Consider the following 27,174-nt stretch of genomic DNA (forward strand, 5'->3'; position numbering starts at 1 on the left):
CTAACTTTTTGGAGATGTATACTCAAGTATGTAGAGGTAAAGTATCATAACGTTTGTAACTGACTTTAAAAGAAAACAGTTTAGCGGCACCTGGGTGGCTCAGTCGGTTAGACTCAGGTCATGATCTCTGGGTCCTAGGATCAAGCCCCAAGTCAGGCTTCCTGCTGAGTGGGGAGTCTGCTTCTCCCTCTCCCTCTGGTCCTACCACCATACCCTCCCCATGTTCTAAGAAAGAAAGAAAGAAAGAAAGAAAGAAGGAAAGAAGAAAAGAAACAAAGAAACAAAAAAAAGAAGAAAGGAAGGAAGGAAGAAAGGAAGAAAGAAAAAAAAAACAGTTTAGCCACAAAATATACAGGGGGAGCAAATATGGCAAAATGTTATTTAAACTAGGTGATGGTCACATGGTATGCATTATACAAGTATTTCTTCTTTTCTGTATGACTGAAATTTTTATTAAGAAAAAGCATACAAATTAATGTTTATGGCTATCACTATTGGCCTAGACTATTTCAGTTTTTCAATTCTGGTTCCTACTCCTGTGTAATATGCATACACAAATACATATATGTATGTGTGTGTACATGGACATATATACATATATACACACATATAAGTCATGAAGCTTTTGCTCGTCTATAATTGAATAACCGAACAACTGAAATTGTTTTAGTAAACCTGTTTCAGTCAGATAAAAGCAACCATTTCCTACATTTCTAAATTTCTATTTATCCTTACAGTGTATTTTTGAACTGTGTTCAAAACCAATTCTTCAGGTATTTGGAATCATGTCATTGAAAAACAATATAAAAATGAAATTGCAGAATATTACTTATACTTCCAAAGTATTCCCTTTCCTTCAAATAACACAAGGCAAAAAAAATACAAATCCTTATTTGTGGGGAGATCACGGAGCAATCCTCTGGTTAACACAGTCCGGAAGAACTTTCTCCAACAAAGCAAATATCCTATAATCTGTGCAGGCTGATATGATATGTAGCCCATGTGGTTATTGTGCATTTAACATATGGCGAATGCAATTAAAGAATTAGACTAAGTAACTAAATGTTAATGTTAGTTAGTATTAACTAACTTCAAACAATCCCACACAGCTAGTGGTAACCACACAGCTCTAGACTATTTTAACCAAAGCTCTCATGCAGCATGGAAAGCCCTGCACTGATGTTACTACTGTGTATCTCAGCAAGGTTTTCAAACTGTTAAACTGTTACAAAGTTATAAAATCTGTGATTTAATTTTACTGACCTACCCAACAAATACCCACATTCATAACAGAGAATATTAACCCAATTATCTTTGAATAGAAGATTTCTAGGATGAATCTGGTCATGATAGCCATCCTTCTTCTTCTCTTTATGAAGTGAGAGCATTTTAATACTTCAGATTTGTGATTTGATTCCCTGGGGGTTCGAATGGAGAACTCAGTATTATGGAAACCACGTGGAAAGCTGAATTTCCTGACCTCTCTCTTGGAACCATTGAGGCTCTATTCTACTAACCAGAATGACTTCAACTTCCTGTGTCTAAGGCAAGAGCACTCGGATTCTATACCTCATTTCAGCCTGGATTGCAGAGCTGGGGGTAGGAAGTAGAAACATTTACATACAGGAAGTTGCAGGAAAATATAGGTATAGTATACACACAAGTACTCATATGGGGCAAAATGAAAGTAACATCACAAAAGACTCCAGATACCCGGTGAGTCTTCTTGCAGTGTTTATTGATTCAGGACAGCTCCCACTGTCCTCCTCCCACCTTCCACATTAATCTTAACTTGCTACGGGAAAGAAAAAGAGTTTATTAAAATAAAAATTTAAAAAGGTAAAAAAAAAAAAAAAAAAAAAGAAAAAAGAAAAAGATATAAATATCCAGTTGTGACCAATACTGAAAATTCCCACTTGTTGTGCACCTCCTTCTCCTAGAAACAAAAGCAAAAACAAAAAAACAAAACAAAAAACCAAAAAAAACAAACAACAAAAAAACCAACCAGACTAACGCAGACTCTGCAGGGCCTTCAGTCCAGGTCCACAGTAACTGTCCCCACCACCATCTTAGAGGCAGGAATGGTGAGGGGAAGAAAGCACGTGTCAACTTTCTCTCCAAAGCCTGGTGCTAGTAGTGACACGGCTCCTGGACATTCTGCACATTTGACAAGTATGAGAACATGTGTGCTACAGTCTGCTGTTCCAGAACCAACCTCACCGGCATGGCCTCACTGAAGTCCCTGGCATCTCCTGTTAACTACTAGAAGCTCTGAATTAGCTATGAGGGCACTGGCCCCTGCAGTGGGAGCAAGACCCACCAGGCAGCACAACAGCCTTACTGATTCCTGCCTTTCACACCATCTTCTTACCCTAGGAGCCCCAATGATAAGATTACGCCTTTCCTGACCAGGATTGCTCGGTTTTAACTCAAGGTCAAGCGAGGAGAAGTTAGCTCAGTGGCAGGCACATCCCACACCCATAAAGCAGTCTGTTAGGGCCTAGTGACTTCACACTTTACTCTAGCAGAAAGGCATTTGTGCAAGTCCTTCCAAAGATGGCATTTAACTCTCCACCTCCCTCCATATTCCCACTAAATTTGCCCCTTTGGCTTCTTCAGTTGCTTTCGATTAAAAGCCACAGGCTCAAAAGACTTCCTCAAGCTTTCCTTGTAGGTGGTAGACAACATCCTCACTCCTTACAACTGACAGCCTCTGGCCCAAACTGGAAAAACATTTCATGAAAGACAAAGTCTTCCATGGGCTGATCTCTTGAGTCTTTGGGGCTTTCCAAAATACGCAATAGGAAAATACTATTCCCAGTTCAACATAAAGCTGTGGATGGTATTTCAAAGAGAATTATAATAAAAAGTAAGTAACAAAAATGGTTAGCGGCATAAGGGCTTTTCCCATACAATTTTTAATTAAGGTAAAGATTTAGTCGGGAAAGGTTCAGAAGTACCAGAAAAAAAAAAAGAAAGAAAGGCAATGAAAGTGTTAAAATACTTCAGTCATTTTTAAGCAATTTTCCTGATGTTATTCAAAAATACCTGTATTAGGATGGTAAAAGTGCAGAATTTAAATATTTTGATAAGGTGAAATTAAGTCAACCAGAAAATCAGAGGAGGAAGGTGATGAGAGAAATACTTGACTCTCTGCTAATGTTAACCCATCTATCAACTATAATGTTCTCGGATTCCCTGGTGCATTGGGCACTTAGCAGGCGCTAGAGACGTACCAGCAGGACATGGCCTAGGTCTTCAAGTATCTTAAAATTAGAGGAAACTGGGCATTTCACATGTGAATTGTGGTTTTGCCCACTTAGACCATGTTTTTCAACAACAGAACTAACAAATTTCCTAATTATCTGAAATAAGCACCTTTTCATTTCTAAATAATCTACATAAAACACGGTTATGTAAACTGAGAAGCACCCAGTTCTTCCACAAAGACAAAAAGACAAAAATCAATGCATTTGACCCATGAACAACACAGTTTGAACTTCTGAGGGTCCATGTATGTGCTAATTTTTTTTGATAAACAGCACAGTACTGTAAATGTATTTTCCTTATGATTTTCTTAGTACCATTTTTTTTCTCTAGCTTGCTTTATTGTGATTATATAGTATATAATAGACCTCACATGCAAAATACGTGTTATCAACTGCTTATGTTATCGGTAAGGCTTCCAGGTAACAGTAGCCTATTAGTAAGTAGTTAAGCATTGGGAGTCAAAAGTTGTATGTGGATTTTGACTATACATGGGGTCAGCACCCCTAACCCCTGTGTTGTTCAAGGGCCAACTGTCTATCAGTTGGGACTCAACTCTTCAGGAAGCTTGAAAACAGTATTACTAACCTAATGTCGTTACTTGTTTTAGGTTAGCATTTGTGTTTCAAAAGAACCTTTTCTCAGTCTAGGAACCAGATTCCAGATGTAGACTGTACTTTAACACTGGTATGCAAACACCAAATCATTGCCTTACTCTGATTTTGAAGCTGCTGATGACTTACTCTTTTGGTCTGAAGTTCACTCAGAAGAAACTCTGAGCCAGAGGGAGAGAGAGAGAAAAAAAAAGAGCATTTTCCTATAAGTTCTAACTTAGTATTTCCTATATTAAGTTCTGAAATTTGTATGGAATTCAACGTGGCAAAGTTCTTAGGTGTTTTAAACATATGTCACACTTGAAAAAGTCATTTCATATTTGAAGTAGGGTTCAACGGTTGGTTGTCATAATAACAAAACAAAACAAAAAAAAGCCATGCTTCTTTTGGAAATAAAAAAGTGGAGTATACATTTAACGGTAAGTATAGGAACCTTAAAAAATTTATTAGACCATAGTACTGCTTACCTGGATCTAAAACAAAAAAATGCTGACAAAAATAAAGAATATAAATTAAAAAAAAATTAATCCAAATAAATCATGGACTAAGGCAATTCTCCTTTGTGAATATGTTTCCTACATTTTCAGATTTTTAACTAGAATACCGGGAATTCATGGGTTCCCTAAAATGAAGGCAAAGTATTTAACTACATTCTTAGGCTTAAATCAAAGTATAAAAGGATTGCAGGCTCAACCCAGGAGGAGCACTGGGTCAGGAATGCAATCTCTATTAATTAGGTATCCCAGCTGGGCAGTGGGTCTGCAGCTGTTAACTTGATCAATGACTTACCTAAATGTCATCTCTACTGATTCGCTTATAAATTACCAGCAAGTGAGACTAATGTACAGGTGCTAATTTATTTAAACTGTTCTCTACAGTTCTACATAGCTTTATAAACTGCATCTGGCACCTAATGTTAGCTGTCAGTTGCACTTAGACATGCCTGTCCTAACGACTCTGTTCATTAGAAGTGAGCACAAATTATGAAATATTGTGAAAAATGATACATCAAATGGAATGGGCACAGCAAATCAATTAGAGAAACTTCATACAGCATATTCACACTTAGGAGAATAAAACATTCTGGTTTCAGAATGAGGTCTATAATACCAATTAAAAAGTAATTGGTAGACTTCAGCAGTGTTATATATCAATTTGCTGGCTTTTTTCCTGAAATTCTATAGTTATGGAGAACTCAACTTTAATTCCCAAATAAAGACATTAGTAAATGCAAGTGCAATTTTGTATCCATAATACTTAATACAACTGAGATGTCCCCAACTTAAAATTGGTAACTGCTATCACTTCATTCAAAAAGGAAAATGCAAACAGCAGTGGTTCTCAACTTTCTTCTATGCTGACAGCACGATTTCAAAATTGCTGTCACCCAGTGTCTGCTCCAGCTTTATAACATGTTACAGGGTCACCGGACAAGGCTTTCCCTATGGGTCACTGAGGGAAATCGCTGCAGCCCCGCCTCTGTTACAGGCTCTGGGGCTGATTTCTTTACAGTCTCCAAACATGCAGAGTTTTCCCTCAGCCAGACTGTAACCACTTTGAGCTGAGTTACAGAATCCACTCCAGTGCAATGTTCAATCTGATGTTTCAGTTCTCCTTGTGGTAACTATAGGGTGAGAGTCAAAAATATTTTTTACACACTGATCAACACTTGGCAGCAACCTGTGAAAGGCTGAGGAATGGGAGTTGAGAACCACGGCATTAAGATACATTTTCAAAACGGCATGCATGTCAGCACTTGCATCAATGGAAGTATATTATACACATGAACACCTGTATACGTGTGTCACCGTATACACTACTCACGGGCAATAAGGTGGTACCCGCTTTCCTCCAGCCATATCTCCCACGGTAGTCAGGGGCATCAGTGGGATGCAATAGGTAGTTTCAGTGGGAAACTGCAATAGGTAGTTTCTTTTCAAAAGAACTTAAAATATTAGGCAAAGATGAAATTATCTTGAAATGGGGAAAATCTGTACTTGCCCATGATTAATTTCTTTCCAGTTAATTCGTTGTTTCACAAACGAAAAATAACTTTTCATATAAATGCAATACCAAGACTGAGCATTAAATACAAAAAAGTAATTCTGCAGAAACAATTCTAGCAGATACACAACGCTGGAGCTTTAATAATAAGCTTCTAAATAACGTTAACTTTTAAGTAAATATTAAAAATGACAATTATTTTTATTCACAAAATTTTATGTCATATCCTTTCTATTTTACCAACTCACATCTGTACTCTTTTTAAAAGCCTTTGTAACTGAAAGAACACTAACATGTAAGATTAGCCCGGTGTAATTTTCACATGTTCTATATGCTGAACTCAGTAAAGCCAGGAGCCAGATTTCTATTCAATTTCAACCTTCTGGAATAAAGTTCCAAACCTAGAAATCCACCAAAAAAAAAAGCCTATGAAGAGCTAAAATAGATGACATAAATTCATGATTTTACTTAGTAGGAAGGGCACACAGGTCCTCATGCCAAGTCCGAGGGCCCTTAAGTTTTAATTCACAGGGCCGAACAAGTTTACTTATGCTAGAAGCCTGGAAGTCGAGAGCTGCCAGAGGCAGACACACGCACAGACATCCTGACAGGAAAGGATATGTCAGGAATCAGTCAGTACAGGGACAAACAGAAACTGCAAGCCCCAGCCAGGGTATCAGCTTAACAACCACACTAAAAGGAAAATCCTGAGGCACTGTAAGGTTAAATTATACTCACTGTACTCTACTAACAAGGTTGGGGAGAACCCTATTTTAGAAAACATTACCCAAAAAATTAATCTTTGAAAGTGTGGAAAAACAGACTTTGCATATAGGAAGACCTTGTATAGCTCTGGTTTCCTATTTATAACAATAAATACCAACCCCATAATGTTTTTCTAAAGACTGAATGTGGTCATGTAAATCAGGCTCCGAGATAGCATCTTGAATGTATATAGGAGGTTTTCAATAAGTGGTGATATTTTTCATTACAAGTAACAATTAAAAATAGGTTTCCCTTATCTGGAAACTTCACTTGTGTGGAATATCTAATTTTCTGATCACATAAAGTAAGAGAAAAATTACTGTACCTGGTTTTAAATTCTATATTAAAAGCCAAACACATTACAGAAAACATTACAAGCTCTAAATATAGAAAAGCAATCATGATGTTCTTCCAAAAATTATCTGGAAGCTTAAAATATTTTCCTGGTTTTAGATATCAAATTATTTGGTTTTGTCTTTGGAAATAACTAAGCATTCTGTCAGTATGAGAACACTAGATAAGACTCATTAGCTATATACTCTTTTTCAGGTTATACAAACAGCCAAATCTCAAACAAAGATAAGAGTTTTGAAAACACACAAAACCAGGAACCACAATGGGTATATAATTTTAACGCTTTGGTAACAGTTGGCTGTCACTGTCCTCTTTTGCTTTTACACCTACTTAGATGCCAAAGAGAGCCCACTGAATTTAATAAAATGCCCAAAGAGTTCATTGATATAAAATGTGAGACTTAAGTGAGGCAGATCAATTACTAACACAGCAGAATTACATCACTGGTGTCAAGGAAAGGGGCTAACACTTCCTCGCAGGCATTTAGGCTGGGTGAGACAAGATCTCAACCTGTGTGTACGACACCACCTCCCGTGTCAATCACTCCATGATAAACCAATATGCTCAACAGTACTTCCTATTGTTCTCAACACATAGTCTTAGGTGGGATGGAAGATTTGTGTGATGAAGGCAGAGAACGAGTGAAGGATTCAAATTATGGTAGATTTTACTTACAGCATTTAATAGTAATAGTAATAGTAATAGTAATAGTAATAGTAATAGTAATAGTAATAGTAATACAATGGCACCTAAATTACAAATGTGAAAATCATACAGTGAGCCTAGGCTTTCAACCAGGTAAATGAATTAAATTATAGGCCATGTCGACTACCTAGAAGTTAAATCCTCTTGAAAATATTTTTAACAACCCAAACAAATAATTCTGATTAAAGATCCAAGCACTGAACTAACTACTCCAAACAAAATACAGTTTTTAAAATGTTATGAAAATGGTTATCTTCTCAGACAGAATTACAAAACCGTTGAACAATTCTATTTCTTTCAATGAGCTAAATATGCTCCATGTACACCCAAAAATGTACTAAACTCAGTTGGGTAGTAGGAGCCTCTTGCTCAGAACAGTTAGTTATTCAGGGACACACAGGTCACAGGGAGAGAAGGACGGACCAGTTTTAAATGCAAACAGTAATATAAAGAAAACTACCCAAAAAAATCCCAGGGCCAAATGATTTCAATCAAACATTTAGAGAATGAATACCAACTCTTCACAAACTCCTCTAAAATAGAGGAAAACACCTACCAACTCCATTGAACGAGGCCAAGTATTACCCGGATATCAAAAGGAGACAGAGACACATATAAGAAAACTATAGATCAGTATCAGATGCAAAAATCACAACAAATACTATCAAACCGGGGAACCTGGGTGGCTCAGTGGGTTAAAGCCTCTACCTTCGGCTCAGGTCATGATCCCAGGGTTCTGGGATCGAGCCCCCCACTGGGCTCTCTGCTCAGCAGGGAGCCTGCTTCCTCCTCTCTCTCTGCCTGCCTCTCTGCTTACTTGTGATCTCTGTCAAATAAATAAATAAAATCTTTAAAAAAAGTACTATCAAACCAAATCCAACAATACATTAAAAAAATCATTCACCACAATTAAGTGATGGATTTATTCCCAGATGCAAGGGTGGTTGAATATTCACAATCAATCAACATGATACATCACATCAAAAAAAGAAAGGATAAAAGCCATATGACCATCTCAATAGATGCAGAAAAAGTATTTAACAAAGCACAACATCCAGTCATAATAAAAGTCCTTAATAAAGTAGGTTTAGAAGGAATATGCCTCAACACAATAAAGGCCATAAATGAAAACCTACAGATATCATTATATTCATCAGGGAAGAACTGAGAGCTTTTCGCCTAAGGTCAGGACCAAGACCAGGATGTCCACTCTCACCACTTTCATTCAATATAGTACTGGAAGTTGTAGCTATAGCAATTAGACAACAGAAAGAAAAAAAGGCATCCACAATCTGTAAGGAAACAGTAAAACTTTCACTATTTGTAGATGACATAATACTACATATAGAAAACCCTAAAGACTCCACCAAAAAACTACTAGGACTGATAAATAAATTCAGTCAAGTCACAGGATACAAAGTTAATGTGTAAAATCTGTGGTGTTTCCATATGCTGATAATGAAGCAGGAAAAAGAAAAATTATGAAAACAACCCCATGTACAACTGCACCAAAAATAATATGATACCAAGGAATAAACCTAACCAAAGAGGTGAAAGACCTATACCCTGAAAATTATAAAACACTGATGAACACTGATAAATTGAAGATGACACCAAGAAATGGAAAGACACTCCATGCTCATGGACTGGAATAACAAACACTGCTAAAATGTCTATAATACCCAAAGCAATCTATGCATTTAACGCAGTCCCTATCAAAATACCAATAGCATTTTTCACAGAACTAGAACAAAAAAATCCTAAAATTTAGATGGAGCCACAAAAGACTCTGCATAGCCAAAGAAATTTTGAAAAAGAAAAACAAAGCTGGGGGTATCACAAGTCCAGACTTCAAATTATATTACAAAACTGTAGTAATCAAAACAGTATGATACTGGTACAAAAACAGACACAGATGGAATGGAATAGAAATCAATGGAATAGAACAGACAACCCAGAAATAAACCCATGGCTACATGATCAATTAATCTTCAACAAAGCAGGAAAGAATATCCAATGGGAAAAAGACAGTATCTTCAACAAATGGTGTTAGGAAAACCGGAAAGCCACATGCAAAAGAATAAAACTGGATTACCTTCTTTCACCATACACAAAAATATATTCAAAATGGATTAAAGACCTAAATGTGAGAACGGAAACCATAAGAATCCTAGAAGAGAGAGCACAGGCGCAATTTCTCTGACATCGGCCATAGCACCATTTTTCTACATATGTTTCCTGAGGCAAAGGAAACAAAAGCAAAAATAAATTAATGGCTCTACATCAAAATAAAAAACTTTGGCACAGCAAAGGAAACAATCAGCAAAACCAAAAAGCAACCTACAGAATGGGAGAAGATATTTGTAAATGACATATCTGATAAAGGATTAGAGTGTGTGTGGGGGGGGTTATATATATAAACACAAATGTATGTTCTTTATATCTCATATATATATATTACATATAAAGATCGTACACAACTCAACACCCAAAAAGCAAATAATCCAATTAACAATGGGCAGAAGACATGAACAGACATTCCTTGAAATAAGACATCCAGATGGCCAATAGACACATGAAGAGATGCTCCAACGTTACTCATTATCAGGGAAATGCAAATCAAAACTACAATGAGATGTCACCTCACACCTGTCTGAATGGCTAAAATCAACAACACAAGAAACAATAGGTGTTGAAAAGGATGTGGAGAAAAAGGAACTCTCGTGCACTGTTGGTGGGAACGCGAACTGGTGCAGCCACTGTGAAAACAGTATGGAGGTTCCTTAAAAAGTTAAAAATAGAACCACCCCATGATCCAGCAATCACACTACTGAGTATTTACCAAACAAAAAACAGAAAACCAAAAACCAAAAAAACTAATTCAAAGGATACATACATCCCTATGTTTATAACAGCATTACCAGCAATAGCCAAATCACAGAAGCAGTCCAAATGTCAAAAGCGCACGCGCGCGCACGCACACACCCACATACACACACACACACACACACACACACACACACACACACACACACACACATATCCACACTGGAATATTATTCAGTCATAAAAAAAGAATGAAATCTTGCCATTTGCAATGACATGGATGGAGGTAGAGTGTAATGCTGAGTGAAAGAAGCCAGAGAAAAACAAATACGTATGATTTCACTCATATGGAATTTAGGAAACCAAAACAAAAAACAAAAAACAAAAAAAAACCCCACAAAACACAAGCAAAGGAAAAAAAAGAGAGAGAGAGAGAAACTAAGAAGTAGACTCTAAACTATACAGAACAAACTGATGGTTATCAGAGGGGAGGGGGTGAAGGGGCTGGGTGAACTAGGTGATGGAGATTAAGGAGGGCACTTGTCGTGATGAGCACTGGGTGATGTGTGGAAGTGTGGAACCACTATATAGTATACCTGAAACTAATACAACATTGCACATTAACTATATTGGAATTCAAAATAAAATTGTAAAAAGTTAGAACAAACTTCAAAGTGGTTAAATTTTAAGTACCTTTGCTAGGTATGTTGGGATGTCTGACAAAAAGTGTTTTTTTTTTTTTTAAAGATAAAAGCATTATTTATTATTACTACTTTTATCAGGGTTAGAACAACTCAAGAGTGGAATAACAACAGAGTTCTAACTTTAATTCTCAAATCATTTAGAACATGCCCTGACTTTGAAAATTCAAATATATAGTTAAGATAATAAAAAACACTCAACTCAGGTTTACTTATGGGATTTCTGTAAACTTCACTATATTTTCATCACCATCTGTTTTACCATTTTGTAAGAAAGCTGAGTTTAAGACTCCACAATAGGATAAACGTTTCCAAATTGTGTATGAGCATTCACAGTGGCTCCTAAGACCTTGAATCAAGAAAATTATCCATTCCTCATTAAAATCTAAAACTTACTATGCTCCATAATGCTTAAAAATACAAAGTAGCATCTCTTTTTGAAACCTTGGTTCCAACTTGCAATGCACAGTGGTATTTGTCCTTATTCTGACAGTTTGATTAAAACTGACACAGAGCTAGGGGCGCCTGGGGTAGCATAGTCGGTTAAGACAAAACTCTTGGTTTTGTCTCAGGTCGTGATCCGAGGGTCCTGAGATCGAGCTCTGCCTCAGGCTCCGAGCCCAGCATAGAGTCCGCTTAAACTTTCCCTCACCCTCTGCCCCTCCCCGCTAGCATGCTCTCTCTCTCCCTCTAAAATAAATAAATCATAAAGAAACTCTACAGCAATTACTTTCCCAACAGAGTAACTGCACTTACATCAATGTCCTCTTGCGTGAAAGTTTCTGGATCTTCTCCCATCATGTTGGCTAAATGCCTCTTTCCGATGTTGAACTCTTCAATTTGCTTTTTAATAAAATCCACCGTGTAAGTCTCACGTCTTAAGGCTGCAACATTCTTCTTTGTTGTTACACCTGTGGTGTGCCTTAGCCTTAATATCTAGCAGAAAATATAAACAAAAAGAGAAAAGATTTTAAATTAATTCTTATCTTTAGGCCACCATCTCTAAATAAAACAGGATGTTCAAACAGTTCTCTTTATTATAGTACTCACTTGGCAAGAGTCTGGAAACAGGTAAAAAGGATTGTTAAGAAAGCCCTTGGAAATTGTACTCCACTCAAAAGCTTGCTTTTAAAAGCCTCTGCTCACAGTTTAAACTACTGGCATTTCAACACATTAAAACCCCCAAAACCCCAAATATGTAAGTGATATGCTACCTCCTTATCTACTACAAACATCCACATTTGATATCGCTTGGCCAATGTCAACTAGTTGTGATATTTGACACACAGGCAATGAAAAGTAAAATGACACTCCCTCAAAAAGAGGCAAATGCACGTGCAGACAGAACAGAGCAGGCAGAAGACAAAAGAAGGAAGAAGCATGTACTGGGGGACAGCACACTTTGGCTATTGGTAGTCACCTTGTTGTAAAGTACAAACATGGCCCATCATTCAGGGCCTTAAAATAATAGTTTAGCTTAGCTTGAGACTATTCTGTGGTCCTTTAAGTTGATACAGCAAAGAAACCGCTTCACTAAGCACTGACAAGATTTATCATTAACTTGGTTCAATACACTAACTTACAGAAATAAGGCTTTCCCATCCTTTTAAACTATCAGTAATGATACCACAATTGCTGCTGTTGATCCTTTTACGCTGTAGCACTAGGAATTTCCCCTAAAGGCATTAATAGTTCACCTACAATAAAGGGTGCTAAAGAGCCAGAAAAATGTTTTCAAATGACTGTTCAGCCACCTTTAGTGGCTGGATATAACTAGAATAGGTATTTCTGGTCCTGGCTTTTCTCAAAATCTTAATCTGTGATTCTCTACTTTCATCCCAGCCTCAACAATTTTAAACACTCTTAAGCAATTCAGACCTTAAGAACTATAATTCTTAGTAACTCCTTCACTTTCCTTTTTATTAACATAAATTTTCTCTGGCACATACCATCACCAACACCATCCCTGCCTCATCCATTCCCTGACCCTTTGAGAACCAGAGATTTAAGTAACTGTAATAATCTGTCACCACAGTAACAATAAAAAGCAGAAGAAAAAATACAGGACAAATATTACAATACCCTATTAATAGTAAAAATTATGTTCTTAAATGCTCACAAATCAAAACAGTGATAAAATGATTTCTTGCTACTCTTAAATAAGATATGGCAATTTAAAATTCCATGAAACCATATAGTTTATTTTTCCACAGGGGAGCACAAAGAAGTTTCTCTCTTTATATTATTAATCAAGAATCTTTTTTTAAGATTTATTTATTTGAGAGGGAGAGAGGGAGAGAGAGAGAGGGAGCACGAGCAGGGGGAGGGTCAGAGGGAGAAGCAGGCTCCCAGCCAAGCAGGGAGCCTGATGTGGGACTTGATCCCAGGACCCTGGGATGATAACCTGAACTAAAGGCAGATGCTTAACTGACTGAGCCATCCAGGCGTTCCATTAATTGAAAATCTTAAGACGCTTCATAAATATACAGTGTCACTATCAATTAGTAAAACACGCCCCAAACTTGCTTACATACAGTGAGCCTGCCCTATTACAGCGTCTTTGTACACCCCTGCTACCTTTCCCCACTGCCAGTGCCAACAGCACTAAATCCTCATTATGAGTTTTGCCATCTTACTATATTTTTACTTTTTCCAGGGTTTGCTTGGCAAACCCTGCAAAAAGCGTTTTTTTTTTTAATGATTTCATGTTTTCTTTGAACATGGGAAGATGTTGCTTCCCATGTTCAAAGCGAAGAGAAAATGCCTGTCTGCCCCAAGAATCATGGCAAAGCTGTGGATTTGGAGGAGAAAGCCGCTGTGAGTCAGTAGAGGTGATTTTCCCCAATGTTCCCCTGCCAAAAGGATGATTAAGAGACTGGTTTTGTAAGTCATATGACAAAAATGTTTTTGTCCATAACTAAAAGAATCCATTCGTAATACAGGTGAGCCTACTACACTTTTCACCAATCACCAACCACAGCCCTCAGGAGAAATGAGTCTCCCAGGGAATATGGGAGACTTCCCCTCACTGAAGTAATGAGTTCTAAAGGAAGAGTAAGATTAGGAGGAAGGTGATGAGTTCAATTTGGGCATGACAAGTTTGAGATACTTGATGCGCATCTCGGGAGAGATAGGTGTCCTCAAGGCAGATGGCTCTGTGGGTGTGTACACAGGAGAGATTGGAGCTGGAGATGCCATCTTGTTAATAATCAGCATGGGACATGACATGACACCATCTAAGTAGGGGAAATGGCAGGCATTAGTGTTAGAATAAGAAACATCTATTTTACTAGGCAAAGAAACAACACAGTTTGTGAGGGAAAGCAGACAGAAAGGTAAGATTACTTATGTATTATGGCCATTATTTTTACGAAACAGGACAAGAGATGGGTCTGCAGAGTTAAGTGGGGGGACAGGTTTGATGGGCTGAATACTTCATATTCAAAGAGAGAGGATACAGTGGTTGTAAAGGAGACAGAACAATTAAAGGAAGAAAATAAGAAAAAAATTAAGCACCCCTTTATACTGGATGTGAGCCAGGAGAATAATACCAAAGAAACAGTTATGAATCTATATCCATACAATAGCTATAATATTTTATTAATTATCTTCCTATTTCCTATATATTTCCTTTGTATGTTTCAGTGGTACATTCAATGTACTAATTAGTTCAGAAGAGTTCTATCATAAGGCAAATTGTACCCTTCAAATTATAAAGTGTTCCATTCTCAGGCAATACTTTTACCTTGAATTTAATTGCTGAATCACAATATTGCAACCCTTTCAAACTTCTCTTTGCCTTTCCCTGGAATACCACTGCCCATATTTTTCATTTAAATTTTGAATCACTTTAGGTTTTGAGTCAATCTGACATTTTTTAATACATGAGAATATCCTATTTAAATGGACTTAATAGATACTGTCTCATTTTTTCATCTTATTTTATCTTTATTGTTTTTATGTTTTCATTCTTGTTTTCTTTCTTTTGTTAGATGGTCTATAGTTTTTTATATTTGTCTTTTGACCCGGCAATTTAAACACCAAACAGCCTACTTTGATTTTAGTAATGATCACCTATATGTCTCTTAATAAAATGTTTAAATTATTTCTCCTATCAACTTCAGAAAGTAATACTCATTGAATTCTCACTTATTGTTTACTTCTTCGACCATAGAAATTATCTGTTTTTCTGTCCTCCAACCATATCAGCTTCTCTCAGTCTTATTTCTTATCCCTTTGTTCTGCATCCTGTATGATTTTTAAACCTTTACTCCTTGGGTTTTTTGTTTTCTTCAGTGTTAATTCTGCAGCCACTCTGAATTTTTAGCTTTTTTTTTTTTTTAAGTATTTTTATTTATTTATTTGACAGACAGAGATCACAAGTAGGCAGAGAGGCAGGCAGAGAGAGGAGGGGAAGCAGGCTCCCTGCTGAGCAGAGAGCCCAATGTGGGGCTCAATCCCAGGACCCTGGGATCATGACCTGAGCCAAAGGCAGAGGCTTTAACCCACTGAGCCACTCAGGCTCCCCTGAATTTTTAGCTTCTTAAATCACTGGTCTATCTCCAAAAATCTTTCCTTAACCGTTTCTTTAATTGTATCTTGTCTTATGGCCTGTTTCATACAGCTCACCCTCACGTAACCTTTTAAGAATGTCCCTGACAGTCAGTTATAGTAAAATAATTCTTCCATTTTGTTGAGTAAATTTCCTTTGTGTTTTCTTCATCTCTCTCTCCCACACTGTTCCTTTTCTTTTGTTCCAATAACACTTTAGTATCACCTCAAGCAAGAGAGTTGATTATTGCCTTGAGGATTCATTTCTTCACTTGATTTAAAATTATCGTGTATCTATATTCTTCAGACTTTGTGACATGTGGTGGTTTTCTTAGTTTTAATATAAATGAGGCTTTAAAAACTGTAAATATTTTTTATTGTTGTTCACTTTAGAAAGGTTTTTTTTTTTTTTTTAAAGCCCCCACTTTGCTATTTTTCATAAAATCTCTTTAGGATCTTTAGGATCTTTTCAAAGACATTTGTATATACTGCCAGAGAATATGACACTCTGGAAATTCCTATTTATTATAAAGCCATCACAGCATCAATGCCAGACTACTGAATAGATTTTTAAATGTTCTAAATTATTCCAGCAATGATTCACACAAAAATATTTACATTCAAAAGAGTCCATTATTCATTAGTACAATCCATTAAGTAAGATGAGGCTGAATGTGAATCAACTAGATCTTTAGCTAGGAACAGCCAGAATTCCTGGAGAGAACATGCTTTGCTGATTAAGTACAAATCCCCAACAAAATTTTCTACAGGTTCTACTTCCAACTGAAAAGCTATGACAGCGAATTTTTCCTCACACTTTGTTTTTAGGGACTGGTATAGATACAACTTGACAGATTTGTTTCTTTTTTAAGATAATCAGTGGGTCAGACAACTATAATTTCAATCAAGCAGGTTGCCAAAGAAGCAGACACATCCTGACAGAGCAGTGATGTCCCAAATTTGGCCAAATGCCAGAGCCACACACTACTTTAATGATATTACAAGTATTAAGGAGTTTCCTTTTTGTTCAATTGGATAAAAATGGAACAAAGAAGAACTGCCGCTAATTTGAATAGAAATGGCAAAAGAAAAAATACTTTGAGGAATTAAAAAAAAAAAGTAAAGACTAAAGTCAGATTAGAGAAAACATGGATAGAAACAATATAAGGACATCAAGAGAGAAAGGATAGTAACCTTTTTGAGTGAGTTTATATTTTTATCAACTAGCATTCTTTAGATGCAAGCAAAAGAAAATGACTTTGCTTAAGCAAAGGAGACATTTCTTAGAAGACCCCTTAGAAGGCCCCTTAGAGGGGCCCAGGACTATACTTGAAGCAGGCAGATAAAAACAGGAACTCTAACGATACACAACACATTCAAGAAGTCTGTGGCCATTAAGATAAAATGCTATTCCAACTTTCCTTAGCTCTTTGCTCAAGAGATCACCAGCGGGACTATCTAATGACGCTACCTTGGGTCAGATGCCCCAGATTATAGTTCTTCCCCATTGTATCTAGTGGGGAGGAACTCATTCCTCCTGAGAAAACAGGAGTATCCGGTGAAAGGGAAATGGACACCAGGTTAAACGAACAAGGAAATCTACTACACTACTTGAGCAAAATTTCACCATTTATATTCTTTCCACAAACTTATAAACTTAGAGCCTTAACATACTTCCCAATCAAATGAAATATAGGGGCTTTGCTTGAATTGTGCTTTAAACAAACCAACTATAAAAAATTATTGCTGGGACAACCAGAGAAATTTGAACATGGAACAGGTAACAGATGATATTAAAATTATTGTTCATTCTGTCAGATATTTGCATAGTGGCATGGAAGCTATGTGTTGTTGTTATTGTTTTTTAAGATTTATTTATTTATTTGAGAGAGATAGCACGAGCAGAAGATAGGGGCAGAGAAAGAGCAGCAGACTCCCCGCTGAGCAGGGAGGTGGATGCAGGGACTCGATCCCAGGACCCTGAGATCAGGACCCAAGTGAAGGCAGATGCTTAACCAACTGAGCCATCCAGGTGCCCCCACGTTGGTTTTTTTTTTTCCTTTTAAAAACTGCCTGTTAGAGATGCACATTCAAGTGTGTGTGTGTGTGTGTGGGTGTGTGTGTATGGGGAAGTGTGAGATTTATATAAAAGCTCACAGGAAAAAAAGGTAGGGAGACAGATGAAACAGGATTGGAAAACAGTTACAATTATTGAACCCGGCTGACTTATACACAGGGTTCATTATAGCATTCTATTTTTATAAATGCCTGACAGAACATGCTTTATTTTTCATAATAAAATTCTAAAAAGTAAACTATTTTACAAGTTCATTTGACAAATTTGGGCAACTACTATGGGCCAGGCTATCTACAGAATTTTAACAGAAATAACTGTCAAGCAGAACTGAACTGGTGTTAAAATGAGAACACTGCCATACCAAGACAAGGAAATACGAAGTATGGTCAAATTGCAGTTTTCTTAAGTTACCAATCTATCTGGCAAAAAGGAGTGTGGCAAGTGTTCACATGTATACACATGTACATAAGCCCATGTACACATGCACATATCCCTATATGTAAGAACCCTTCACAAGTTCAAATTCAGGAAATGAGTGAGCATCTAGGAGGTAACTATGGCCACTGTACTAGGCATCAGAATAGGGATACAAAGGTTATGCTATTTATCTCAAGAGGTTTACAGCTGTAGGGGAAAGACCTAAACACACAAGACACTTAGTTCATAAAAAAGAAGTAAATGTGGGTCTTTCATAGTTGCAGACAGCTTCCAATGGCTCCCATTGGAATACCATTGGTATTCTTTTTTTTTTTTTAAAGATTTTATTTATTTATTTGACAGAGATCATAAGCAGGCAGAGAGGCAGGCAGGGAGAGAGGGAAGCAGGCCCCTTGCCGAGCAGAGCCCAACGTGAGGCTCGATCCCAGGACCCTGAGACCATGACCTGAGCCGATGGCAGAGGCTTAACCCACTGACCCACCTAGGCGGCCCCCCCACCATTGGTATTCTTTCTGTTGTTCAATCTCCTCCGCTTGAGCGTGGGCTTCTGTAACTTGCTTGAGTAACCTCTTTCTAATGACCAGAATATTACTAAAGTGACAGAATGCCATCTTTAAGATTATGCAACAAAAAGACTCTGTTCCCTCTTTTTTTTCCCTGTCCTGATCAACCTGATGGAAGCCAGATGTGGTATGCTGTACTACAGAGACCCACGTGACAAGAACTGAGGGTGGCCTCCAGCCAACAGCCCATCCAACAACCTGCAGGATATGAATCCCGCTAACACCCACAATGAACAAACTGGGAGGAAGATTTCCACCCTCCAACCTGAGACAACTGGAGCCACAGCCAACACCTGGAATGCTACGTTATGGGTGACCCGGAAGGAAAACCCGGCAAAGCTGTGCCTGCAATCCTGACCCACAGAAACCATGAAATAACAAACGTCTGCTGTTTATAAGGTGCAGAATTTGGGGGTAACTTGTTAGGCAGCAATAAGTAACTAATTAATTCATCATCCTACTTAAAACAATGAAGCATAATACAAGTAGATTTAGTATATTAACTCTATCCTTAAAAGGACAGGATGAGATCTCAAAAAAAAAAAACCCACCTTATCCCATCAAAGGGGTTTTAATTTCCATTGTTAATAAAATGGGATTTTTAAAAAATTCAAAAGTTACCTAGGGGAAAACATAACCAATTTACAGAGCTGCAGACAGCATTTGATACAAATGGAAGTCAATTTTTAATTTCAAAGAGTTTTTAAGCAATTTATCAGTAAACTTTAGTAAGACCCTATCATAAACCAGCTGTATGCTATGATAAATACAGGACATTATAATCTCTAGGCGCCCATAAGATGAGAGAAGGAAAGAACAGATACGTAAGACAAGAACAATGTTTTTACAATAAAATCAAAATACACAAGGGCTAAGCCACCAAATGTCATTGATCATTCTTGGCAGACAGTCCAATTCAATAAGGGAGCGGGGGGTGGGGGGGGGGGGTGGGAGGTGGGTATTGACCCAGTAAACACGGAAAGTTTAAGCACTAAGTGTGTGGTAGAAAATAAAATTAAAAGGATGTATAATTGATAACTGATTGATACCAGCTTTCAAAACAGGAAACTGGTCTACTGGTTTTCCTTATTATAAAAGTCAAAGGGGTGCCTAGCTGGCTCAGTCAATACAGCATGCAACTCTTGATCTCCGGGATGTAAGTTCAAGCCCCATGCTGGGTGCAGAGATTACTTAAAAATAAGATCTTAAAAAAAAAATCAAGGGCACCTGGGTGGCTCAGTCAGTTAAGCATCCGACTCTTGGTTTCGCTCAGGTTATGAACTCAGGGTCCTGAGATGGAGCCCCAAGTTGGGCTCCATGCTCAGCGGGGGGCTGGAACTCTACTTGAGGATTCTCTCTCTTCCTCTTCCTCTGACCTACCTGCCCCGTGCTCACACACACTCTCTCTCTATATATAAAATAAACAAATCTTTTTTAAAAAGTCATAAATATTTCAGAAAGCTAAATTAACATTCTTACATTATATTGATAGCGAATTTGGGAATCCATGGGTAGCCTTTGTAGGACATCATGACTATCAACTGCTTATAATGCCAGTGCTGTTCTCACTAGTTTAAGACAAAGAACAAAAAAACAAAACAAAACAAAAGCCCAAGTACCTTAGTATAGCAAAACAGATCATAATCTGGGCCCTGCCAAAGTTTCTTATCTCTCACCATTCTTGTGCCAATTATTATACCAATTATAACTGCTATAACCAATTAGTTGTTGCTGCTAGATCCACTGACTCTGTAGGTCTCTGTCCCTTCTGTACCTATTAATATCATCACAGAACAGAACACCTCTCTTTTTTCATGGAACTCCTAACTGCTCCAGAAGACTGTATCATCTCCTTTGAGAAGCCGCCCACCACTCTACCCATTTCAACTCATTTGCACTTCTGTGCTCTTCTGTACTTAACCTCTGCAAACCTTTATGGTAAACTGTGTGTAGGTCCCTGATATTCAGGGGTTTATAACCTGAAGTTTCGCCATTCACAAATAAGATTCCCTCCTCCATCCCAAATTTGGTTCACTTAGATATTTGCAATTGTAGTGGCATTAATACAAAACATGTATACAAGATGGGTACACAAGAGGAAGTCTGCTAGTGAGGGTCCCACTAAGCACACAGGAGTCATAGTTTAATGGAACTTGTTTCTTTTTCCAGATGGCATCAGTGTTTCTCACTTTTTTGACTGTGACCCACAGTAATAACTACTATTTAGATCACCACCTAGGACACACTTATACATATTAAAAAATGCAAAAATACCCTATGAGATGTATTTGATTATTATTCCATAGTTTTAGAAATATGGCCCCTAAGAAAAATGTAACTATGTTTTTCTTTTCCTGAGTGAGAAAGAGAGCATGTTTGTGTGTGCGCAGGAGTGGGGGGCAGAGCAAGAGAGGGAGAGAGAACCCTAAACAGGCTCCGCTCCCCCCTCGCTTGATCCATGACCCAGAGATCTTGACCTAAGCCCAAATCGAGTTGGATGTCCAACCGACAGAGCCACCCAGGTAGCCCAAGAAAAATATAACTATTGATGTTAGATATAGAAGTGAAGGAGTATTAATATTTAAGATAGACAAGCTCTGTGCCCAAAAAAAAAAAGTTTTATGAATATCTTTAATCACATATACGGTAATAGTAAGGGTCTGAGTGGGGTCAGTTAAGTCCTTCGGTTATATGTGAGATGCGCTTCTTGTGGTAAAATATAAGCTGTGACAATACAAAGGAATTCGGGGATTTGGCAGTCTCAGGATCATCCCTGGAGAGTGCTAAGGGTCAATACTGTCTGGTAATTATTTGATAATGATTTGTTTACTTCACAGTGCCTGGCTCAAGTAAAGTGCTCAGTAAACATTTACCATATGGAGGGGGAAAAAAAGCTTTATTTCAGTCAAGGAGATGAAAATTAAAGTAGCAAGGAGAAATCGCTGTTCACCCATCTTATTGAAAAAAGTAGCTAATGCCAGTAGAAAAAGGGGCACGCTCATGTATCAATGATGGTGTGGATTGCTACTGCCTTCCTGGAAAGCTTTGTGGAAATATCTATTCAAATGTAAGATGTACATATACTTTGCAACAATAAACTCCCAACTGGAATGCTCTTCTACACAAATAAAAGGAATAGTACCTAAGAATTATTACAGAATGTTAACACATTAATGGTAAGAAAATGGAAACAAAATAAATGGCCATCAACCATTACCACTGACACATATGTATGCATATGATAAAAAGGATCATAGAGAAAGACAGAGGATACACAGATTCTGGAGTCTGAGGGAGGGAAAGAAAGTTAGCACCCCTCCCACCCCACACATACACACACAGAGTGTCAGCAATGAAAACATTCTATATGCTACAGCCCCTTTTATAGCTAACTAAGCATAAGCAGGGAAAATATATTCAAAAGAGATGCATGAAAAAAAAAGTTTCAACATATTTTCCAGTAATAAAATATGAAGAGGTGCCTGGGTAGCTCAGTCGGTTAAGCATCCAACTCTTGGTTTCCGCCCAGGTCATGATCTCAGATCCTGGGATGGAGGCCCAAGCAGGGCTCCACGGCTGGGGAGGGAGTCTGCTTCTGCTTCTCCCTCACCCTCTCCCTCTGTGTCTTCCCATGCTCATGCTCGCTCTCTTTCAAATAAATAAAATCTTTTTAAAAAGTATTAAAAAATAAATGATGGATAAATGAATAGATGGACTGGTTGATTTACATTAAATTATAAAAGAAAGATAATAAAAAATACACAGCATTCCTTTTTTCAATAGTTTTTATATAATATTTAACTTCTTTACAATATTTGGTACTTGTTTATCACTTTCCCTACTTAAAACATTCACCTGTTTTCCATGACATCACACTGTCTGGTTTCCCCCCTACCTCTTTAGCAGTTCATTCTCAATCTTTAGGATGTTCTTCTTTCTTGACTGCTGTCCTTCAGAACCTGTCCCTCTACTTACAACAATTCAGGACACGTTCACTAGGTGTTTGAATTCACTTCCAAGGCCTTGATTACTATCTACAAGTTAACGGAGGATTTGTAAATCAGAGCTCTTCTTGAACTTGTCAATCTTTGGGCCTACTGGAAATCTCCATTTGGACATCCCAATTAAAACTATAATAAATACAATTACCTCCAAAACTAAACTCGTTTTCTTCCCTCTCAAAACTTTTCCCTCCTTTTGAGATCCCATGTCAGCAAATGGCACCATCACCCAACTGAGCTCCGTGAAGCTAAAATCTTGGCTTCTCACTGCCCTCAGGAGTAAAGGAAATGTGAAAGTTCTGGTCTCCATCTTTCCAGAGACAAGAGGTTGGGGAAAAATTAAGAAAACAGAAACTGCACAGATGCAAGGCACTTTTAAAATCATTGTCAATCTTATCCACTGTGATTTTCTCCAGTAAGTCTTCCAGCCTACCGCAGAAGTCCAGTTCTCATTTACCTCCCCTGGCGCGGCCCTCCTCCCCACTGGACCGCGGGCAAGCCGGAAGGACCCGACCCTACACCACACCTAAGGCACGAACTACCCTTAGCTTGGCAGCCAACTCAAGGAAAGAAGAGTCGCTCTAGTTCCGTCTGCAGACAACTTCCTCACTGCACCCTACGAAAACCAGACACAACCTCGACTGGCCGCTGCAAACCAATACCCATTCCTTCTCTCTCAACCTCAGACCTCTACTAAATACCCTAGACCCCTAAGGCCCCGTCTGAGGGCACGTGAGACGCCAGGGGAAGGTTGCGGCCGCGGCTCCACATCTTTGCGCTACACGGACCAGTGCTTCTCCCTTACCTGGAATCCAGTACCTGTCTGCAACTCAGCAGCCGCGGCTTTCCAGACGCCATGTCTCCGGGTGAGGCTAACCCTACCTCCGAGAAAGAGCCGGTAGAAAGCTGCTGCGCCGGAGGACACACAGGGAGCCGCCATATTGGCTACCGGAGAGCTGGGTGGCGGGGCGAAGGGGCAGGGCTTGATAAGGCCTGCGCAGGCGCGGGTGGTAGCTAGGTTCCGAGGACTGTCGGGAAGAAACAAGGGGCGTGTTCTGCGGGCCAGAGCGGCTCGTCGCTGGTTGGGTGCGTGAGCCCTCGGGGCGTGTCCGACTCCACCCCTTTGTTTGTCGTAGTCGTAAACCAAAGCGCTTGGCCTCTTTTCTCTCCCGCAGCTGCTGAATTCTATGGTTGTTTAAGTCTCGGTACGACTTTCACGTGGCTCTTTAACCAGCCCTTCCTTCCCTTGTCTGGGGCTGCACCTCGAGCCGGCTCTCCTTGAACGGCAGAACTCGCGCCAAAGCAGAGGCTGCTGTTCTTGCTCACGCAAGAATGAACTCCAAGCCTTGGCTGCTATATGTCTTTCTACTCTGGGTTTCCCCTTCTACCTTTCCGCATTTTCAGGGTCCAGAGTCTCCACCCGCCTCCAGCAACTGCCAAACCACTCTACTTTCCATGGCGCTCACACTTCTATTGTTGAACTGTATAACGCGCAGGCTAAACCATTCACAGATGAGGACGAAATAGCCTTAGCCATGTTTACGCGCCTCTCCCCACAGTGTCAGCACTAAGCTTCACTTGAAACCCAATCAGAATTAAATGCACCGTCATGGAATAAAAATGAGTATACCTTGCTTTCGGAGACTTGTGGGCCCTTGAGAGTAACTCCCAGGGTGTTTTCTACAAAATACATTTTTAAATGATGCAGTAAGCCGCTCTGTAAGGATTTCCAAACATTTAGAATGGAAGGATCCGTAAAATTAAAACACAAACACACAAAGTTGTCAAGCAAATACATACACCATCATTTCTTAAAACACATTTAGTCATTAAAAAGGTAGAAATGACATAATCCCAGAAAAAAACAACAACAGTGTTCTTTTAAATGGAATGTATTTTGCTGTATTGAAAACTCACTCTTGTTCTGTTACTACATTTTAGACTAGTAAAACTTTCATCAGAAACTGGCGGAGGTTCACAAATCAGGATTTGGAAACCAAAATTTCATAGCTCATTCAAATAGACGCCTTTAGACAGCAGTTCCTACACATTGTCACAAAAAGGTTTTTAACTTAGTTGTGGGTATTTAATTAAGTAGAAAACAAATAAATATGTGAAAGCAGAATTTTTACTATTTCTTTTAAAAAATGATGTTCTGGAACATATAAGAACTAAGTAAGTTTGGAAATTAAGGTGAGGGATTATAAGGGTTTTTTTCTTTTCTTTTCTTTACTTTTTTTTTTTCCCCCTAAAATCCATGTTACAATCTTTCATTGGATTACATAAAGTGAATGTAATACATTTCCTGCCTCTAGGGGCAACACTTGGACTGCTGCATGAAATTTCCTGTGTAGCCTTTGAGTTTGGAACAAATATACCATTATAGGCTGACATTAGGTACCTAATTTGGAGTCAGAAAAAAAGACTGGAATCAGGAATATGCTGGTAAACTTTCAAAATATGTAAAAAAAAAAAATTGTAGTTTTACCACACAGCTAAAGCTTAGATTTATTTAAGTTTACTCTCATTTTTGAACACCTCTTATGTCAGTGGCATCAGGCATCCTAGGCACAAGGATCATAAAGTCCCCAAGGTCCAATATGGTAGAATCACATCTAATGTGAGGGTTTGGTTCTAAAGTCAGCTTATAGTCAAAATGAACTAACAAGTGCTGCTGAGATGTGAGGTAGCGATAACTTGTAGATGCTTCTGGTGGGAGTACAGCCCTCCTGAAATCAACCAACCAATCAATGATGTTAAAAGGAGTACACCCTACAATCCATCAATTACAGTCTTAGGTATATAGCCTGTATTCTCATAAATTCTTGGGCAATATACCAGAAGACATGTATCTATGTCACAGCGAGACCCCTGAACTCAGGAAACTCCTAGAAGCTCTGATTAACTGTAAATTTTTATCTTTTAGAAAGTAACAAATGGCTAGAACAAGGGAAAAAAAAAACCAAAAAAAAAAAAACCTTTGAATATGACCCTCCCCCCAGAACAGACACCTGGACAGATGAATCATGAAGTATCTGAGTTTCATTATAATGTTAAAATCCCCACCCTGAGAGGGACATAGCCTCATTAGCATAACATACAACATATGTATAGACATGTTTTCTGAGTGGGAATGTGTAACTCTATGCCTGACCATTGCATGTGATGATGAAACCTTCCCCTCTGAATACCCATCCCAAACCCTAATAAAATGAACCTCCTTATCCCTGCTCTGGGAGACATAGCTTTGGAAAGATTCACATGATCTCAGGCAACTCCACCTGGTGTAGTCTCTGTGGCTAAGTCACCAAGGAGCAGACACACATCAGTGCATAAACATAAGAATATTCATAACATTGTTTTGTGGGTTTTTTTTTTTTTTGTAACAGCAAAAGTAACCATTTATTGATCAGAGGATGGATGGATGTCAATGACAATGAATGAACCACAACCACACAATATGGATGGGTTTCACCAGGTAGAGGAAAAAAAAAAGAAGTCACATATGCTTACCTAGTCTGATTCCATTTACATAAAGTTCAAAACCACTTAAAATGAAGCAAGATATTGTTTAAGAGTCTATCCCTATCTGTCATAAAACCATAAAGAAAAGCAAGAGCATGATCAACACCCACTTGGGAATAGTAAATAACCCAGGAAGGAGGGAGAGGGTGCCGTGAGCAGGGCACACAGAAGTGTCAGTGTTCCTGCTAATGTTCTTTGTCTTTAGGTAACTGGTGGACATACAGGTGTTCATTTTATCCTTGAATTTCTAAAAATATAGATACACATAACAGGTAGAGCTGATTTTATCTCACCTCCCGCCGTGACTCACATCAGGAGATGTGGCAGGCTATGGCAGGAGTGTAAATTGGTACAATTGTTATTTCTTTTTCCTGTGTTTCTCATATCCCATTTCCTTACTCTTCTCTCCTTCATTATCCCTTCTTCATCTCTTTCTTCCCCTTCCCTGTGTAGATTGCTTAATGATGAATGATGTCATTTCCAGAAAAATTGTACACACACACACATGCACACACACACACACCTTTAAAAGATTCCTGGAACTAGGGTTTTGTGAATCAGTGTGAAAAAACTTAGCCTGGAAAAAGCACAAAGTCTTCATGGGTCCACAGATAACTGAGCTCTTCAGAGAACTTTGGGTCAAATATGACCAAACACTCTATCGTTCATGGAAAGTGCACTGAATTTGGATCAAGAAATATGTGTTATCGTTTGAACTCTGCCACAAACTCTTTGACACTCGGTGGTTCGTTTAGCTTATGGAAAACCTACGTTTCTCATTAG

The 27,174-nt window shown here is 38.4% G+C and overlaps 1 protein-coding gene across 1 annotated transcript in view; it reads right to left on the reverse strand.

Moving 5' to 3' along the window:
* Positions 1–23,863, reverse strand: part of MRPS9 (mitochondrial ribosomal protein S9) — a 63,672-nt gene extending 39,809 nt beyond the window's left edge. The window contains exons 1-2 of the mRNA XM_080813109.1: positions 23,672–23,863; positions 11,993–12,172 (exon numbers count right to left, since the gene is read on the reverse strand). Of these exons, the coding sequence (XP_080669235.1) occupies positions 11,993–12,172; positions 23,672–23,806 (315 nt within the window). The 5' untranslated portion in view covers positions 23,807–23,863. The remainder of the gene's footprint in view (positions 1–11,992; positions 12,173–23,671) is intronic.
* Between the last annotated feature and the right edge of the window lie 3,311 nt (positions 23,864–27,174).

This window comes from Martes martes (genome assembly GCF_963455335.1).
Source record: "Martes martes genome assembly, chromosome: 9".
NCBI lineage: Eukaryota > Metazoa > Chordata > Mammalia > Carnivora > Mustelidae > Martes > Martes martes.